At 49.5% G+C, this 17,083-nt stretch overlaps 1 protein-coding gene across 7 annotated transcripts in view; it reads left to right on the forward strand.

Annotated features, from left to right (window-relative positions):
- SCUBE3 (signal peptide, CUB domain and EGF like domain containing 3) overlaps nucleotides 1-17,083 on the forward strand; it is a 38,735-nt gene that overhangs the window by 1,222 nt on the left and 20,430 nt on the right. For all 7 annotated transcript variants that reach the window (XM_086706657.1, XM_086706652.1, XM_086706653.1 and 4 more), the window contains exons 2-4: nucleotides 12,363-12,485; nucleotides 13,707-13,832; nucleotides 16,498-16,632. In XM_086706657.1, coding sequence (XP_086562783.1) covers nucleotides 12,363-12,485; nucleotides 13,707-13,832; nucleotides 16,498-16,632 — 384 coding nt within the window. The remainder of the gene's footprint in view (nucleotides 1-12,362; nucleotides 12,486-13,706; nucleotides 13,833-16,497; nucleotides 16,633-17,083) is intronic.

Here is a 17,083-nt window from a genome sequence, read left to right on the forward strand (position 1 = left end):
TCTTTCGTCTTGCATGGCTTTCATTTCTTATCATAATATTTATTTATTAAGGCCTCGGGTTTCCAATTCCATTTAAATCCAGGTCAGAATTGCATTAAAATAACAAAGTAAAATTCCAGGCCGGGGAGCTCTGACAGATCCCTCTAGGAATTACAGACAGAGAGACAGGGAGGCCCTCCGGCCCCCATCCCTGACCCCAGGCTCATTGCCTGGCCAGTCCCAAGGCTTTGCTGGCAGAAACCAGGCTGGTGGGCTACAGATCTCTTGGGGACAGCCTCCCCTCCCCCTTGACCTCTTGCTGCACCCTTCCCCCATCATGTCCTCACCCAGGAAGAGATTTATATGGACAAAAAGAAAATTCCTCCTGGCAACGCTTTGCTGAGGAGGATATGATTCTGCCTATTGTCCCAGGGGCTCCTGAAGCCAAGCTGGGGTGTGGAAGTGGCTGAGCCAGAAGGGAAAGTTGAACTTGGGAGTTGGGGAAGCCTGAGTCTCTGGCAGTCGGGTCGCTGTGTCCCCGGGGACTGAGCACCTGGCCCTTAAGCTGCTCTGTGTACTGGATAGGCTCCCACTTCATTAAAAGGAAGGTGCCATATCAATGCCATCCTCTTCTCCCAAACACTGCCTCTTCAACCACCCCCTTCCTCCTCCAACCTGTCCTTTAACAGAACCCGAGTACTAGAGATTCTCAGCTGTCACAGACCAGACCCCACCCCCACCCCTTCCCACCCCAAACTGCCTCTTCTCCCATCCTGCTTCCAGACAGCCCACGACCACTGCCACCCCCAGCCTGGGAGCAGCCCCTCTCCCACTGTGGATTTGCTTGTGTTTTCATAAACAAAGCTGGCTTTTGTAGTGTGTGCTGACTTACTCATAACATGGAATTAGCTAGGGAGTTTAGTCTGAAGGAAGGAACAGATTTCATTCGAGTAATCTAGAGACAAGATAAGGACCTCTTTCAACTTGGAGCCAGTGTCTGTAGTGGCCTAGTGAGGCTGGGGGGGCTGAGGGCAAAAGGGGGAGCAAAGAGTATATTCAAGGGGGTTCCCAGGGCTGATGGAGACTCCTAGAAGGGACAGGTGCCAAGCGGAGATCAGCTCATTGTTCAGGGACAGAAGGACTCAGAATCCCTCCGAGGTGCTTCCTCTTTCATCAGACACCCTGCTGGGTGCTGTGGGGATATGCAGCCAGAGTGGAGGCCCCTGCCCTCAAGGAACTTACTAAGAGTTTTGTTCACTATTTATCTCCTATTCAGGCCACACTCACTCTGACTGGGCTGCAATTAGCTGTGCATCTTCCTTCCTTCTGATCCCTGAGTCTAGCCTGGCATAGAGTGGAAACTTGTCATTTCAGCTACCTTTGATGCTGCTATTCAGGAAATATATCAACCTGGACTGCCAGAGATTGCCTAACAACAGGTCTGTTGGGTTAGAGGGCTATCTCTGGACCCCAATCTGCAGGCCAGTGCCACAGGAAGGACAAGTAGTGACAAGCAGCCTTACCCATAGATGGGAGTGCTGTGGTCATCACTTGCTCCCAAACATATCTCCTAGGTGTCACTAGTGCCAGCAGGTGTGCCCTTATGCCACATGTTTTTAAAGGAAGCTCTAGTGGGTTTCTTTAAATTATAGAAACTCTTGGCAAATACCTTGCACAGTTATTATACCTCTGGGTGTAGTGTGTATATGTGTGTGCGGGTGTGTGTTTATATGTAGAGTACAGGTACTATATACTTAAGCGCCTTTTCTCCAGAGATTCCATCCTCCCAAAGAACCAAAGTGGAAAGGGATGGGGAGGATGGGGAGAGACAAGGAAGGAAGCCCTGAGTATACAGGTGAGTGTGTGTGTGAGAGGGAAGTTTACCATGCTCACCCACAGGTGATGTAGTTGGGTGTCAGTGTCTACTGTGATTTGGTTATTAAGCGTGGATATGTACACTTTAGTATCTTTGAGAACTGTGTGTGGATTGAGTGGGTGGGTAAGCTTGTGTGACTACGAGTGAGTGAGCATGAGGGTACATGGTTTTGAGTGTTTTTCAAGTGCCTGTCTCTGTATTTTAAAGTAGACAGACTGGATAACCCAGATAATTGTTAACTTAAAAGCATTAATTTGCTTTGCTTTTTTTGGGGGGTGGGGGGGGGTGTGCAGCAGTGGTTAAAAAGACCTAATCCTTGCTTAGGGCTCAAGTTACAGCTGAATGAAAAGGTCTCCTGGCCTCCCGGGGAAAACTTGTCCCCAGGGCTGGCTCAGGAGAGCCAGCCTGGCCGTTTAGTTTACCTGGTTGTTTTCTCTTCTCATTAGGGATAAATTTTTGATAAAGTCTTGTATTTAGAATTTCCAAGTAACACCATCCCTGGGACTGAGAGCGTTCCTCTGGCAGCAAACAGTGTCTCTCTGTCTCTGTACGTCTCTCCGGGTCTCTGTCTGGGAGTATGTGTGTCTCTCTCTTTCTTTCCCCCACCCCTCTCTTCCTCTTTAATGTGGCTGTTTCCTCTCCTCCCCGCTTCCCTAGGCTCCTGTGGCCAGCTCTTACAGTGAGGGGACTGTTCCTCCTAGCCCCTCCCTCCAAAATATGAAATGAAAACCATAACCGTGTCAGCGGGTGAGGGTGGCCCCGTCGGCAGCGGCTATTGCCCGTGCCCCATCCAGGCCATACTGGGGAGAGCGAGAGAGTCAGTCCCCACTCTTGGAGCCTGATCTTCAATCAGTTGCTTCTAAGCCTGTCTTCCTCCCCTACTCCCATTTTTCCAGAAGGGTGGAGAAGGGGGGGTGGACTACTTAGAAATTCCTCAGGAATCCCTTTGACCTTTCCTCTCTCAGTGACATGTCCCCCAGGGTGGTGGGGAAAGGCTGGGGCCAGGGAAGAACTTCTCTACTTCTTCCCCCTCATCTCCTGGAGTGTCTGCAGGGTGGAATGAGAGAGGGGAACAGAAGACACGGAGGCCAGAATTACTACAGGCAGAGAAAGAAGAAAGTTATCAGCAACCCCTAAATGAGATTGTTTTCGGAAACCTTCAGGAATCTGAGAGCATGAGAACCGGTTTGAGATGTGAGCGGCTGGGACCTGTTGTAAAAGGAGCTGGCCCTGGGTGTGAGTTTGGGAATGTGAGGTGTGCGTTCACTGGGGCGTGCGAGCGTGCGTGTGCATGACTCAGTGTGTGTGTGTGTGTGTGTGTGTGTGTGTGTGTGTGTGTGTGCGCGCGCGTGCGTGTGTGTGTGTGTGTGTGTGTGTGTGCGCGCGCGCGCGCGCAGTGCTCCAGTGAGAGGAAAAAGGAAGCGGGGCAGTGTGCGTTTTGTTTTCGTTGGAGAAGTAAAGAAGAGGAATGGCTTGGTCCAGTGCCTTGGATTGAGGGTGGGGGAAGGGAACGGATGGCTTCAGACCCTCTTGAGAAGATGGAGGTGGAGGGGCTCGCTGCCGGAACTCACCCCAGTCCCTGCTCCCGATTCTGGTCCCCGCGTGTCAGGGTGTGGGCCTCCTTTGACGTCCCGTACCCCTAGCACATGACCACTTGTAAGAAAGAGTCCCTGTCAGGGCTGGAAACTGCAGAGCTGCTCTGAGGCTGGCAGTGCCCGCAAGAGGCCCAGACCTGGGGACAGCTTCTTCAGGCTCAGTTATGAGACAGGAGTCTGGAAGCAGGGACTGCTGGTCCTTGGGGCAAAAGTGATACAATTGCCAACCCAGGGATGTTTGAGGGGTACAGGAAACAGTCACCTGGGCTAAGAGGGGGCATAGACCCTCCCCTCTCCCCCGTTGGCCCCTCTGTCACCAGACTGGCCATTCTCCTGCCATGCCACGTACTGCCAGCTCCAAATGGCATGTGCTGGGGCATTTGGTGCCAGTGGGTTTTGGTAGATGCAGAGCCTGAGGACTGGGGCCTTTGAGGAAATAACCAGAATTCTCTTCCTCACTTGTAAAATGGGCTACAGTATCAGTAGGGTCCTTTTCAGCTCTGAGATTCTGCATATCTCATTGAGATCCTTCCTGCTGAAGGCAGAAGACACTATAGCAAGCCTTGGTCCTGCAGCCAGGCCTCTGCAGGCTTCTCACCTGACACTCAGGCCCTCTTTTCCCTGGACCCTACTCTACTGTTCCCTGCCTGAGTCTGTCACTTGGCTACTCCTCCCTTCTTGCTCCACCTCAGTTTCCTGGGGCCACAAGTACCTGATAGCTCTCTGTCTTTAAGTAGAGTATTTCCCCCTCAAAACAGCCCCTACAAAACAAATGTGTGTTTGAGCGTGCGTGTAACAACATTGGAAAGTGGAGCTGAAATGTCTGTATTCTGGGAACTGAATACTATCTGGGCAAGGCCCCTAGGCCCCAGTCCTTGGTCCTACATCATAGATTCTCAGCTCCAACACTAGCCCTCTGTACTTTGCTCCAGCCTCGACAACTCTCCCCTTTTCAGACCAAGGCACTGTTTTGTAGTTGCCATTGGATGCACTGATTCGGCCCTATAGGTAAAAAGATGACTCCTAAATAGGGCACTGTGGCCCTCACTCTTAACCTATGGTTTCCCTGTGGCTGTAACCATAGCCCTAGAGAGCTGTGGGGTTTGGATTTTGGAGCCCCAAGCTAGGGGCTATCCACATCTGGTCACTGATGGTGACAAGCTGAGGGAAAACCTGGGTAGGAGCTGCTAGGCTGGAGGGAAGATCCAGAATAAGGAAACAGATCTAAGGAGTCCCTGGGTGAGGGTAGAGTGTTGGGATATGTGGACATGGGGGGCAGGGGGACTGGAAGAAAGGGGGAGCTTAAAGGCTAGACCCTGGGGAGCAAGTTTACAGAGAGGACGTTTTTACAAGTTTCTAATTATATTTATTTGGAGTTTTCCTCTGGCGGTTTGAAGCTGTTAACAGCAGGAACCTGTATCCCTGGTGTTTGTTTTTGTTTCTAACCAGCTGCTTGGCCCAGCATAGTGAATCCAAGGGCAGGAGACACCTGCCCTCTGCCGCACTGCCCACCCCTTCCTCATTGCACATCTGTCTGTGCCTACCATACTGCACTGCCCTCCTTCCTTGCCCACCACTCAGCCCTGCCCTCCCTCCAGCTACCCCCATGCCCAAAGCCTCCGGGCACCCACATGCCTACTGCTGATTTCCTACCAGGAACATCCAGATGTCAGTTCCAGGCCATTCCATGGTTATGTATCAGATGCTTGCTTCATGCTGAACCATGTGCTGAGTTGGGGCAGGGTTGGGGGGTGGGGGGGACACAATGACTAAGGCATGGATTACTCCCTCAGGTGTTTATAGATAATAGCACGTAGTGAGCAAGTGCTGAATGAGGAGTCAGAAAACCCAGGGTCTGGCTCTGCACAAGCTGTTTGCTCTTTCCCTCTCTGGGCTTGTTCCCCATCTATGTATTGAGAGACGGGACCATTTGAGGACCACGTGAAATAACGTATGTGAAAGTTCTGCACACCTAATTATGCATCACCTGACATCATCGTTGTTTACGTTATTTTCTCCATCAGTTTAAAGAGATCAGACTGATAAATCATGAAACTGGAACCTGCCTTTGCCCACCACCTGCCTCCCTGCCCCCGTCTCTCCAGTGTTCTATTCTTTCCTCCCTCCCCCTAGGATCCCCTACCAACCCAGCCTCTGAAGGCCTCTGACTCAGGGTTGGTTTCATCTGTCCACACTGAAAAGGAGAAAATTATTGTCCATGTGGGGTACATTCAGATGAGCAAGGAGCTAGTTTAGGGATAAGGTGGTAGGCACTTCAGAGAGAAACTCATCAAGGCCTCTTGATGGTGATAAGGCTCTCAGGTCAGCCCCACTCTCCTCCAGTCACCAGGCACCAAGTTCTTTTCCTGGCTCTTCAGCTGAGTAGGCTAAGCTTATATAAGAGGAAGCCTACTTTTTTTTTTTTTTTTTTTTTTTTTCATAAAAAGAAGAAAGTGCTCTGTCTCCTCTCCTTGGGGTCATTTGTATGATTTCCTGGACTCTCTCCAGGCCTTCTTTGTCCCTGCCTACACTTTGCCCAGGCTGAGGATGGGCCCAGGCTCCAGTTGAGGTCACAGAGGCTCCACCCAGTTCCGAATTGGGAAGACAGCCTGAGAAGCCACAGCTAGGAAGCCAGGCTCCACCGGTTTCCCGAGTTGCCCTTTTGATCTAGAGGTAGGGTACATGTACACACATACAGGTATGTGTGTGCAGGCTGCAGGTTAGGGTGTCATGGCCAAAGGTGGTTCTGCTTTGGATGTTACTTAACATGGAGGAAAGTTTAAGAGAACTAACCAGGAGCAGTAATAGTATGCTGGTCTCAAGTAGACCCTGGTGCCCTGTCATCAAGAGCTAGTTAACACTGAGGCTGGAGAACATCTATTGAATAAGGATGTTCTGAAGAGACACCAGAGCAGCTCCAGATACTATCTGAAGACCCTGAGAGCCTATGGATCCTATTCCTATACCCTGGATTCATTGGTCCCAGTCTCTTCTGGCCTCTGCATCACCAAATGGATGCCTTTAAGTGAGTATCTTCCTTTCTCTGAGTTTCCTATCCCCTTACCCTTAATTTAATATAAATTTCCTAGGACTGCTCTCCACCTAGAACAGTAGGGGGAGTAGTCACAGGAAGATAAAAAGCTTTTTCCTTGTAGTAACATAGAACAGAGAAGATGCCACAAATATGGACCTCATCCACTTCCCCACCAATCCATCCATCTATCCGCCGATACATCCACCCATCTGTTTTACAAATATTTACTGAATGCCTCAAGTATATTACTCTGTCTTGTTCACAGCTGGATGCCCAGCTCCTGGCACAGTGTTTGGCATGTTGCAAATGCGCAATAATTATTTGTTGAGTGGCTGAATGAATATGTTCAACTCCCTTCTAGCAGCCATGTGGCTTTCAAAGATTCGGAAGCCACAGCCTCAGGAAGGCTTCAGGAGGAAGGTAATACATGTGAACTAAATAAAAGTTAAATAATGGTACAAGGCAGCATGCAAGGGTATCACAAGTGATTGGTCAGGAGATCAGAGAGCCTGCACTAAGCCCAAATACCCTGGGCCAACCTGGCCTGGGCAAGAAGGATGTCAGTCAGGTGGGCACATTAGGACCCCAGGCAGGCTGCTTTGGACCTTCTCACTGGGCCCAGCCAATCTGCCCACACTACCCCCAGCTGCTGTGAATGGTAGGGTAACTACTGTAGTAATGTAAAGGTGGGTAGGTTTTCCCTAGGGGTGTCTGCTTATCTGCAGCCTGCATTCTGCTCATTTCCATTTGTTGTTATTCTTGAGCTGGACTTGGGCCAAATTTTGAAGTAGATGAAGTGTTTCCTTGAGGGTCCTCCTGCTTTCCTTTTGGGGTATACTTCCCCATCCTCAGAAGAGAATTTTAGGATTGCCTATGTTCAAATAATCCACCCTTTCTGGTCTGCCCTCTCCTCCTTTGTACGCCACCCCCATATCCCACCCGTCCTCCCCATACTGAGCAGAGTTTATGGAGCCTTCTGCTAGGTGCTGAAGCAAATCCAGAAGAAATGTCAGATGGTGCTGGGGAAAGCTGTTGCAGTTACAGACCCATGCATTCATGCCAGGAGAGGGTGAGGCAGGGAGGTCTTATCTGTAGTATCTCTGCAGCTGCCACTCTCCCCCAATTCAGCTTTTGATCCAGCCCCATACCTGGGGTGGTGGTAAAAGCACAAATGGATAGCAATCACAAAGGATTGTGGAGAGCAGCTTTTTGGTTAAAACTGGCCTCTTATATACTTCATCCTCCATCTTGGGCAGCTTCCAGCATGGGTGGGGCAGGTGGTGGAGAAGGTACCTTCAGGGCTGTGTCTCTCCAAAGTTCCCTGTACCATCACATGCTCTCTCGGTGCCGCATTTCCCCACACCAGGCCTGAAATGGGGCTCCGATAAGGGGAAGGGAGGAGCAGAGATGGGTTCAGAAATGATACTGAGGAGAAAGTTGGAGAGAGGGAATAAAAATGGCGGACCTTTTTGAGCACTTACTATATGCCTGTGCTGCAGCGCTAAATACTTGATTAGTATTAACTAATTTGATGTTCATGGCAGCCCCATGAGGAGGCACTATCATTATGATTCCCATTTACAGAGAAAGGAGCAGGGAAGTTCAGAAGCTGGCCCAGGACCACACAGACACTGGTAGAACTGGCATTTGAACTGACACAGTATCACTCCAGAAACCCTTTTCTCAAACACTCTGTCATCTTGCTGCGCCCAGTGTCTTCCCAGGTCAGGCAAATGATCTGTTCACATTATCTGAGTTGGGAAAGGAAGACAGACAGCAGCCCAGCCTCACCCTGGAAATCCAGATGCAGCTGGTCTAGAAGAGTGCCTAGATATCCACATTTTTAAAAAGGCCCCCAGGGAATCCCAGTGTGTAGCCAGGGTCGGGAATCACCAGTCTAAACCAATCCATGTCCAACTAGCATCGATTGTTTGTCAGGTCGGTAGAAAATACTTGCACCCTCAGAGCTGAAATGAGACTATTCCCATGGGTATTGAAGGGATTCCCTTCATGGACAAATCGTGGGTGGGCAGATGTGGTGAAGGGAGCTCTGAAAGAATGGACTGGCAAAAGGAGGAGACACTGGATATAATTTGGGGCCCTATTTCAGAGCTCTATTTTAGGCCTGAACTGCTTCAAAAGATTCCATTCAAATGGTTGAAGGGTCCTGTCCTCAGTGAATAACCAGCCAAGTGAGGAAAGTTGAACATGCCAGACGAGACGGCATTCAGCATTAGCAGAGCAACTTAGCAATGGCAGCAAGTGAGCCGAGGCAAACGGAGTCCTCTTGGACCTGAAACTCTTTAGGAATAGGGCTTACCAGGAAGGGCTTTGGGGAAGACCATTTTGAGCCAGATTTGGGAAGCTGGGAACAGAATGGCTAGAAAAGGGAGGACTGCATATCCAATGTGAAGAAGGAGATGTGTGTGAATGCTTGGATGGGGGCAGAAGGCTTAGATGTTGTAGGGGGAGTAGGTAGGAGATAAAGTCTTCCAGAGCAGAGACTCTTTGCTGGAGAAGGAGAAGCACTCTGAGCAGGGAGATGAGGTTGTGGGTAGGATGGTGGGAGAAGCCCAGGTGCTGGAAGAGTCTAAAGGCATTACCAGGAAGCCTGGGTTTGCTGCCATCAGCACCGGGGGCACTCTGGTACTAGTTAGCAGGGAACAGGAGGCAAAGGAAAGAACTGAGAGCCCAGAGAGCCTGGTGCAGACTCCAGCGAAGCACCCAGGGATTCAGAGATAGGCATGTACCTCTGAGATGGCCCCAGAGGGAGAGCTTCTAGATGGGGTTCCAAACTGCCCTGCTGGCTGCTGGGGAAGAGATGGCAAGAACAGAAGATGGCTCAAAGCAGGACAGACAGGATGATTATTAGCCACTGGGATTGTCCAGTGCCCCATGCCAGCCTCGAAGACTTACAAGGGTCACCACAAGGAGGGGGCGATCAATCATCCAGTCCCCCCTCCTCCAGGGACCCAATAAGAATATATAAACCAAGCCTCCAATTCAAACATTGGAATTAGTTAAAAAAAAAAAAAAAAAAACACACCAAACTTTCCCCACCATGGAGGGTGTGTATAAATGCAGGGAGAGACAATAAAGACAGGACCTCTGGGTGCCTTGTCTTTCTTCATACATTTAGCCACATTTGAAATCTCTTTCTTCTGTCAAATGTTTATCCAACCTCCAAAACTCTACTTGAATCCCACTTCTCAGGAAGTTTTTTGATCCCCCCGGGCATAAGAGTACCCCTTCTTAATTCTGAGAGCAGTGCTCCAATAGGACTTCCTGTGATGTTGGAAGTGCTGTCCACTGATGGCGGCCACTAGCCACATATGGCTATTGAGCATTTGGCCTAATGCAACTGATAAACAGAATTTTAAATTAATTTAAGTAGCCATATGTGCCTCATGGCTACCATCATATAGACAGCACAGTCCTAGGGTATCTGTTGTCAGAACCAGCTTCTCTACATTGGGAACATATTATTTACCAGCCATGTTATTAGGTACTTTACACAAATTAGCTTATCAACTATTCGCAGACTCTCATGAGCAGTATTATCCCCATTTTGAAGAGAAAGAAATAAGAGAATCAGAAAAGCCTCCCTAGAGAGGTAGAGCTGGATTTGAATCTGAGATTGACTGGTTCCAGAGCTTAGGCTCTATTTATGAGAGTACATTTCTTGGTACCATTTTTTCTCCATCAGTTGAACCAACTGATACTCCATGCAGGCTCTTACTTTCTACAGAGCTCCTTCTTGCCCTCTCTTATGAACTAGTCTTCATGCCCCCCTTCTCTGTTCTTTCCCAGGGTGTTTCCCATGAGTTCCCAGGGTGGGCCAGTAGGCAGACACCGTGACTACAGAGCCTGAATGAGGTGAAGAGTGTGAGTTACGGCAGTTAGAATCACCCAGCACGGCTGACTGCAGAGCAGTCGAAGAGAGTTGGAAGGTAGATTGCAGAGCTGAATAGAAGCTCAGAAGATTTGAGGCAGGGTGTTTGGGGGCACTCTTCCAAATTCCAGTTCTCTTCTTAGCCTCAGGAAGCCTCAGTCCTTGCCCCTGAAGTACTTCTCGAAATACGAAAACAGAAGACAATTAACTGTTTCAAGCTAGGGCTCATGGGTGTCTATAAATTGAGAGCAGTTACTCCACTCACTCATTCAGGTTCAGTAAAAATAAATCAAGCACCTTAAGGATTTGGATTCCATAGCTTGGTGGTAAGGCCTGAGAATCTGCATTTTAACAAAAGCCAGGCAATTCTACACTGTCTTGATTTCTTTAAAAATTTTTTTTTTACATTTACTCACTTTTAAGAAACAGAGACAGAGCACGAGTGGGGGAGAGCAGAGAGAGAGAGGAAGACACAGAATCTGAAGCAGGGTCTAGGCTCTGAGCTGTCAGCACAGAGCCCAACACAGGGCTCCAACCCACAAACCATCAGATCATGACCTGAGCTGAAGTAGGATGCTTAACCAACTGAGTCACTCAGGCACCCCATGCACTGTCTTGATTTCAAATCCCATTTCTTTATTTGCACATTGCTACTTATACACTTGGGTTTCCCAGTTCACAGCTAGAAGTAATCTCTTCCTCCTCTGATCTTCCTTTTAATAGAGGTGGTCAGGCCTGGCTGCACATTGGACTCACCTGGGGAGCTTTAGAAAAATACTGAGGACTAGTTGACCAGAACCTCTGGGGATGGTGCTGGGCATCTCCTAGGGAGTTTACTCTGATGATGTGTAGCCAGGGTTGAGGACCCCCTCCTCTTTTCTCTAATGTCTTTGGGGCACTCAACCACACCCTGCTTCATATTACTTATTTGTCTCTCCTTTTGGCTGGGCCGAGTCACTGCTGAGCCTCCATGGCCTTCAGTATAGTACCTTTCATAAAAACACCCTATAAAACATTGTCAACTGAATGCAACATTTAGCCATATTTTAGCTCAGCTTTATGTACACCAAAATATTGCCTCAGAAGTTGGAATCTTTTGCTCAAAGACAATCAATGATTCTCTTTCCTAGGTCCCTTCAGAACCATCCTCTTTTTTGCTAGATCTTGGCTGCTTCTTCCTTGAACATAGCTCTGTGAGTAGAGTAGCACCTTGTGCCAGAGTGAGAGCCAGGAGCAAGAGGAACACCTTGGGTTAGAGGGAAGAGTTCAGGGAGGCAGACTGATGAGCCTGAGTCAACTGGACAGTCACAAGGGCTCCACTTATCAGGTTTCAGATTGCTGATACCAGCCCCTGCCAGGTCCCAGTCCCTCTGCGGTTGACAGCACAGGGTCTGAGGGAAATCTTCCAGGATGGAACTTCTTTCCTCTCAAGATTCTTCGCACAACGATGGGCAAGTGGGAGCAGGCCTGGTCTCAAGCAGAATTGTGAGGCAGATGAGGATTTCTCAGGTGGCCCCTTCTCCTTCCTTTCTTCCTCCCTCAATTACCAAGGGCCGCTGGACCCTGCCACTTTTCCAGAGGCCACTGTCCCCATGCCTCTTCTCTTCCCCCTCCCTCTAAGCCTGCTCCGAAGTGAGGTAAACTAATTCATGCTAAGTTGAACATTTCTAGTCAAGGTAAGTGTGCTACCCAGTCCAAGGGTTTTTTGTTTGTTTTTCAATCAAAGAGAAGTGTTTCAAATGATGGAATTTTAGCTGTCATTGTGGATTAAGTATTTTTGAGGGGAGTGGGGGCTCTTTCTGAATTCCTGAAATTACAGAGTCAGCCCACTCTGAAATCAGAAGGGTGTGGAAGAGCACCTGCTTCTGGAGGGGTCACTGTCTCTACATTAGAGGAGAAGGGATTTTGCCCTTAGGGAACCACCTTCAAGACACCCCTTGGAATGCACTGACAGAGGGTCTCAAGTGCCTCCTCTGCCCCTGCCAGATGTGGACGAATGTGTGGAGGGGACCGACAACTGCCACATTGATGCTATCTGCCAGAACACCCCACGGTCGTACAAGTGCATCTGCAAGTCTGGCTACACAGGGGATGGTAAACACTGCAAAGGTGAGGCGGGGAGGATGCCTGGAGAAGGGGGGGGGGCCTGCTTGAGTGTGGAAATGGGTGCCACTGCCCAGAGTTAGCCACACTGTGCAGGACAGTAAGGCCTGCAGTCCCTGCGGGCATGGAGAAGGGGCTTGGCCAGCTACTTTTTTCCCAGAGAGGGCATCATTTTCTCATTTGCTCAAAGGCACCATATAGCCTAGCTGAGGTTCTGCTGGGAATAGTTCACAGCGTCACAGCTTGGCCGGGGGGCGGGAATCAGGATCACAGGACTGAGGCCTGAGGCTCCCTGACATTGGAACCTCCATCTTTAGACCCTTACACCATACCCACAGGATGAGAACAGTTTACCCCCAGGGAATTTCATACCATAAACAAACACATTCTTCCCCCCTCATAATTAAAGCAATGCAAATTAAAGCAGTCTTGAGATGTTATTTTAAATTTATGACCTTCGGGGCGCCTGGGTGGCGCAGTCGGTTAAGCGTCCGACTTCAGCCAGGTCACGATCTCGCGGTCCGTGAGTTCAAGCCCCGCGTCGGGCTCTGGGCTGATGGCTCGGAGCCTGGAGCCTGTTTCCGATTCTGTGTCTCCCTCTCTCTCTGCCCCTCCCCCGTTCATGCTCTGTCTCTCTCTGTCCCAAAAATAAATAAAAAATGTTGAAAAAAAAATTTTTTTTTTAAATAAATAAATAAATTTACGACCTTCAGTGTTGGTAACACTTTAGCGAACAAGGTACACTAGTTAATTCTTGGTGACACTATGAATTGAAAAGTGATTTTGTCACACCAGCAGGAAATTTAAAAAGTATTTATACCCTTTGACCCAGAAATTTTATTCTTGGGAACCTACTCAAGGGAAATTCAAAGAAAATAACACACAGGAGATGTCCTTTAATGCATTATTTACAATAGTAAAATAAATGGAAGGGATCTAACAATAGAGAATAGATTAATGAATTATGATTTGGCAACACAGTGGAATATTCTGCAACCATGTACAGTGGTAATTAGAAAGACCGGGGGGAGACGTGAAAATGTTTATGACTTAAGTTTAGATAAACAATAGTAAAATGCAAAATGGTTTGCAGGCTATGAAAGTAATTATGTAAACACACACAGAGAAGGTTATACACACACACACATACATAACCACCACAAAGCTGAACACAGGGGTGGACAGTGGGAGGCATGTCCAGCTGCCTCAGATCCTCTTTGCTCACAGATGTGGATGAGTGTGAACGAGAAGATAATGCAGGTTGTGTGCATGACTGTGTCAACATCCCTGGAAATTACCGATGCACCTGCTATGATGGATTCCACCTGGCACATGATGGACACAACTGTCTGGGTGAGCAAGGGAGAGGAGATGTGGGCAGGGGCTGTCTTGTGGGGGAGGAGGTGTTTTCAGCCCTTCCCAGTTCCCAGGCAAGAAGAGGAAGGTGATCAGAAAGTGGCATTCTCACAAAATAGAGAACAAGGTCAGTCTCCCCTTTGAGATGGGGCACTGAGGATGAAATAATCCTGCTGCTGGATGAAAAACAGCAGAGGAGATGGTGCTAGCAAGTGCTCCCAGGGCAAGGGTCAGAAGATGACAATAGTGGGTTTAGCCATATAGAGCAGAGCATGGTGGAAGGTGATTTGGCTGCACCAGATCCTTGCTCTCCTGCTTACTATCTGTGGGGCCTTAGGCAAATCAACTAAATCTCTGGGAACCTCAGTTTCCTTATCTCTAAAATGAGGATGGTAATATCCCACTCAAAGGCTGTTGGGTGAATCACCATGAGACAACATGTATAAAGAGCCCTGTACAATCCTTAGCAGAGTAGGTGTTCAATACATGGGAGGAATGTTGTTGTTGATGATGATGATGATGATGGTGATGATGATGATGCTTCTTCCCTGGCCCTGGGAAGCCTCTGGCCCTTGAGGCTGGTTTTCTCCCAGCTCATCCTGCAATCTCCAGGTTCACCCTCTCCTCACTTCTTAGGCCTCAATCTGACCTGATCTTTATCCCAGGGGCTGGAGCAGAGATAGGAGAATCTCTAGGGCACTAAACTCAACTTTGGTCTCACATCTTTTTGGAAAATTACTGGGACCATGTCAGATTCTTCCCCAAGCAGAAAAACTGAAGCCCATAGCAGAACAGGAATTGAGATGTGAAGCCAGGGGTCCTTTTCCAAATTCTTCCTCTCTGCTCTCAGAACAAAAATAGGAGACTGGAAGACTAGAAGACCAGGAAAGGAAGAGAAGTAAGAGGAATGATGCCCAGAAAAGCAGCTAGGCTGCCTCCCCAACTGACCAAACCAGTGAATTATCTGACGTTCTATTAGTCTGAGAGCCTCCTTGCTACAGAGCTGCCTCTAAACCCAGTCACATTCCATCTTTGGACCAGGCTTACATGCTTCTACTCCCAACCCGGGCCTTTACATCCTGATTCCTGCTGGACCCTTCCCCCCCAGCCCTGGCCACCTCTCCCACCACTGTAGCTACCGGGAAGGACCTCACTTTTCCGCCCAGTTATTTGTGAGGGCCTCTTTGGGGACTCCTTTGGAAAGAGAAGCTGTGACACTTTGACCAGGACAGAGAGTTTCCTGCAGGACCGGAAACATCAGCTTCTGGTGTTTGGTTGCCTTTGACCTTACTAGGCCCCTGATTCTCACCAAGTCTTATTTCCCTGTGTTTGGGGGGAAACTAGCCAGAGGGATAAGAGAATGAGTAGGTATGGAAAGGGTCAGAGGGAGCAGAGGTCTACCTAACCCTACCCCCAGGGTTGGGGTTCAAAGCCTCAACTCTTCCTTTGGCTTTTAGGGGAACCCTAAGTCATCCATGCCCCAGGTCTGTTTCTCCACTGAGAATTGGAGGAAAGAACTTGGCTAGAGCAGCAAAGTCATAAGGTTGGATTAGAAGGGAGCATATGGAAGGATGGAATGTAGGATGGGCCACAGTGGAAGACGGATGGGGAGAAATCAGGGGTGTAGTGACGGGGGGAAGGGACAAGAATAAGGCAAAGGAAAGTATACCTCTCAGGCAGGAACCTGCTGGATCCGTGCCCCTCTGCCCTTGGCCAGATGGGGGAAAGGACAGGGTTTCAGGGATCAACAGAGAGGATGGGAAGAGAGGAGCAGTTGAGGGCCTCAGGAGCTCTAATTCCAGCTCCTCTGTTTGGAGACCAATCTCCCTGATGCCTCCTGGGCCAAGGAAGACAGAGAGGGGCTATGGATTTGGGAGGGCAGTAGGTAGCACAGAGAGGGAGTCAAGGCATTCAAGTGAGAGCCCCCAAATAAGCTTAGCTCTGGGACCTGAGGGTGGTGATTTGGGGTGGTGATTAGGGTGTGGCCTGGCAGCTCTCCTCCCATCCCTCCTCGCCAAGCTACCAGACTGTTTTGTTAAACCAAAATAGGAGAAAGGCTAGGGACTATGGCAGCAAGCCCAGGCATGGGGAGGGAGGAGAGGAAGGATGGGGCCGTAGCCTGTCCACAAAAATGGTCCCTGCCCTGCGAGGAGTTGAGGCTTGCTGCCTTTACCCATTGTTGCCCCTCAGACCTCAGCACCATGGCCATAGTTCTCCCTGCACTTAGAACAGATCCCAGGTTCTCTCATTCCCTGGCTGCCACCAACTGCCCATTTCTCTTCCTGACCAGTCTCCATCTTTATTTTCACCTCTGTGCCTCTTACCCTGGCTCCTTTCCTGATTTCCCCTGGCTTCACACCCAATTCCGACAAGTGAGTGAAAGGGAGGCAAGTCTTCACCTAAGTGAGCCAGGTTTAAATGTCCCCTCTCCACCTGTTTAGCTCCCCAGCTCTGCCCTCTTTGGGTGGCCTCTTCAAAAACAGTGAAATATTAGCTGATGAGTGGGTGAGAACTTGCTGGCCTGAGGCTGGGTGCTGAATTAGAGTCGGGAAGTGTGTGCTAGATTCTTAAGACTGTTTCAGCCCTTGGTGCTGAAGTCTCGGGGCATACTCTGGAGCCTGGCCTGCACCCCATGGCCTCACCAACCACCTATCCTACACAGATGTGGACGAGTGTGCCGAGGGCAATGGTGGCTGTCAGCAGAGCTGTGTCAACATGATGGGCAGCTATGAGTGCCACTGCCGGGAGGGCTTCTTCCTCAGCGACAACCAGCACACCTGCATCCAGCGGCCAGAAGGTCAGCCCATGACCTGAGAGGTCCCACCCCTGCACTCCCAGGCTTCTCTCTACCTTCTGGGGAGCTTTCCCTCAGGACCCCCTGGGTCTCATCCTCTATTCTCAACCCCACTAGCTCCTTCTTCTCTTGTCCCTCAACCCATCACATCCTAAGGGCTCCATAGACAGATGTTGTGCTGGAGCAAAATCTGGGGGAATCCATGTGGGGTTGGGATCAGTGTGGGATTGAGGTTACTATGGGGCATCCTCTGTGTCAGACCCAAGGTGGATGTCGTGCCTAAGTATAGATGGCTGGGCTCTAAGCTGCTGTTATCTGATGGGCTCACTAATGCCTTATTCCTTGAATTGGATAGGGAGGGTGAGGCAAGAATAGTGGAATACTGTTGTCTATTTCTGTGATGCAGCCTCCCCCCCACAACACTGACTATGACATCCCTGAGGGCAGGGACTAT

Source organism: Puma concolor, chromosome B2 (genome assembly GCF_028749965.1).
Source record: "Puma concolor isolate L17-30 chromosome B2, mPumCon1.1.hap2, whole genome shotgun sequence".
Classification (NCBI taxonomy): Eukaryota; Metazoa; Chordata; class Mammalia; order Carnivora; family Felidae; genus Puma; species Puma concolor.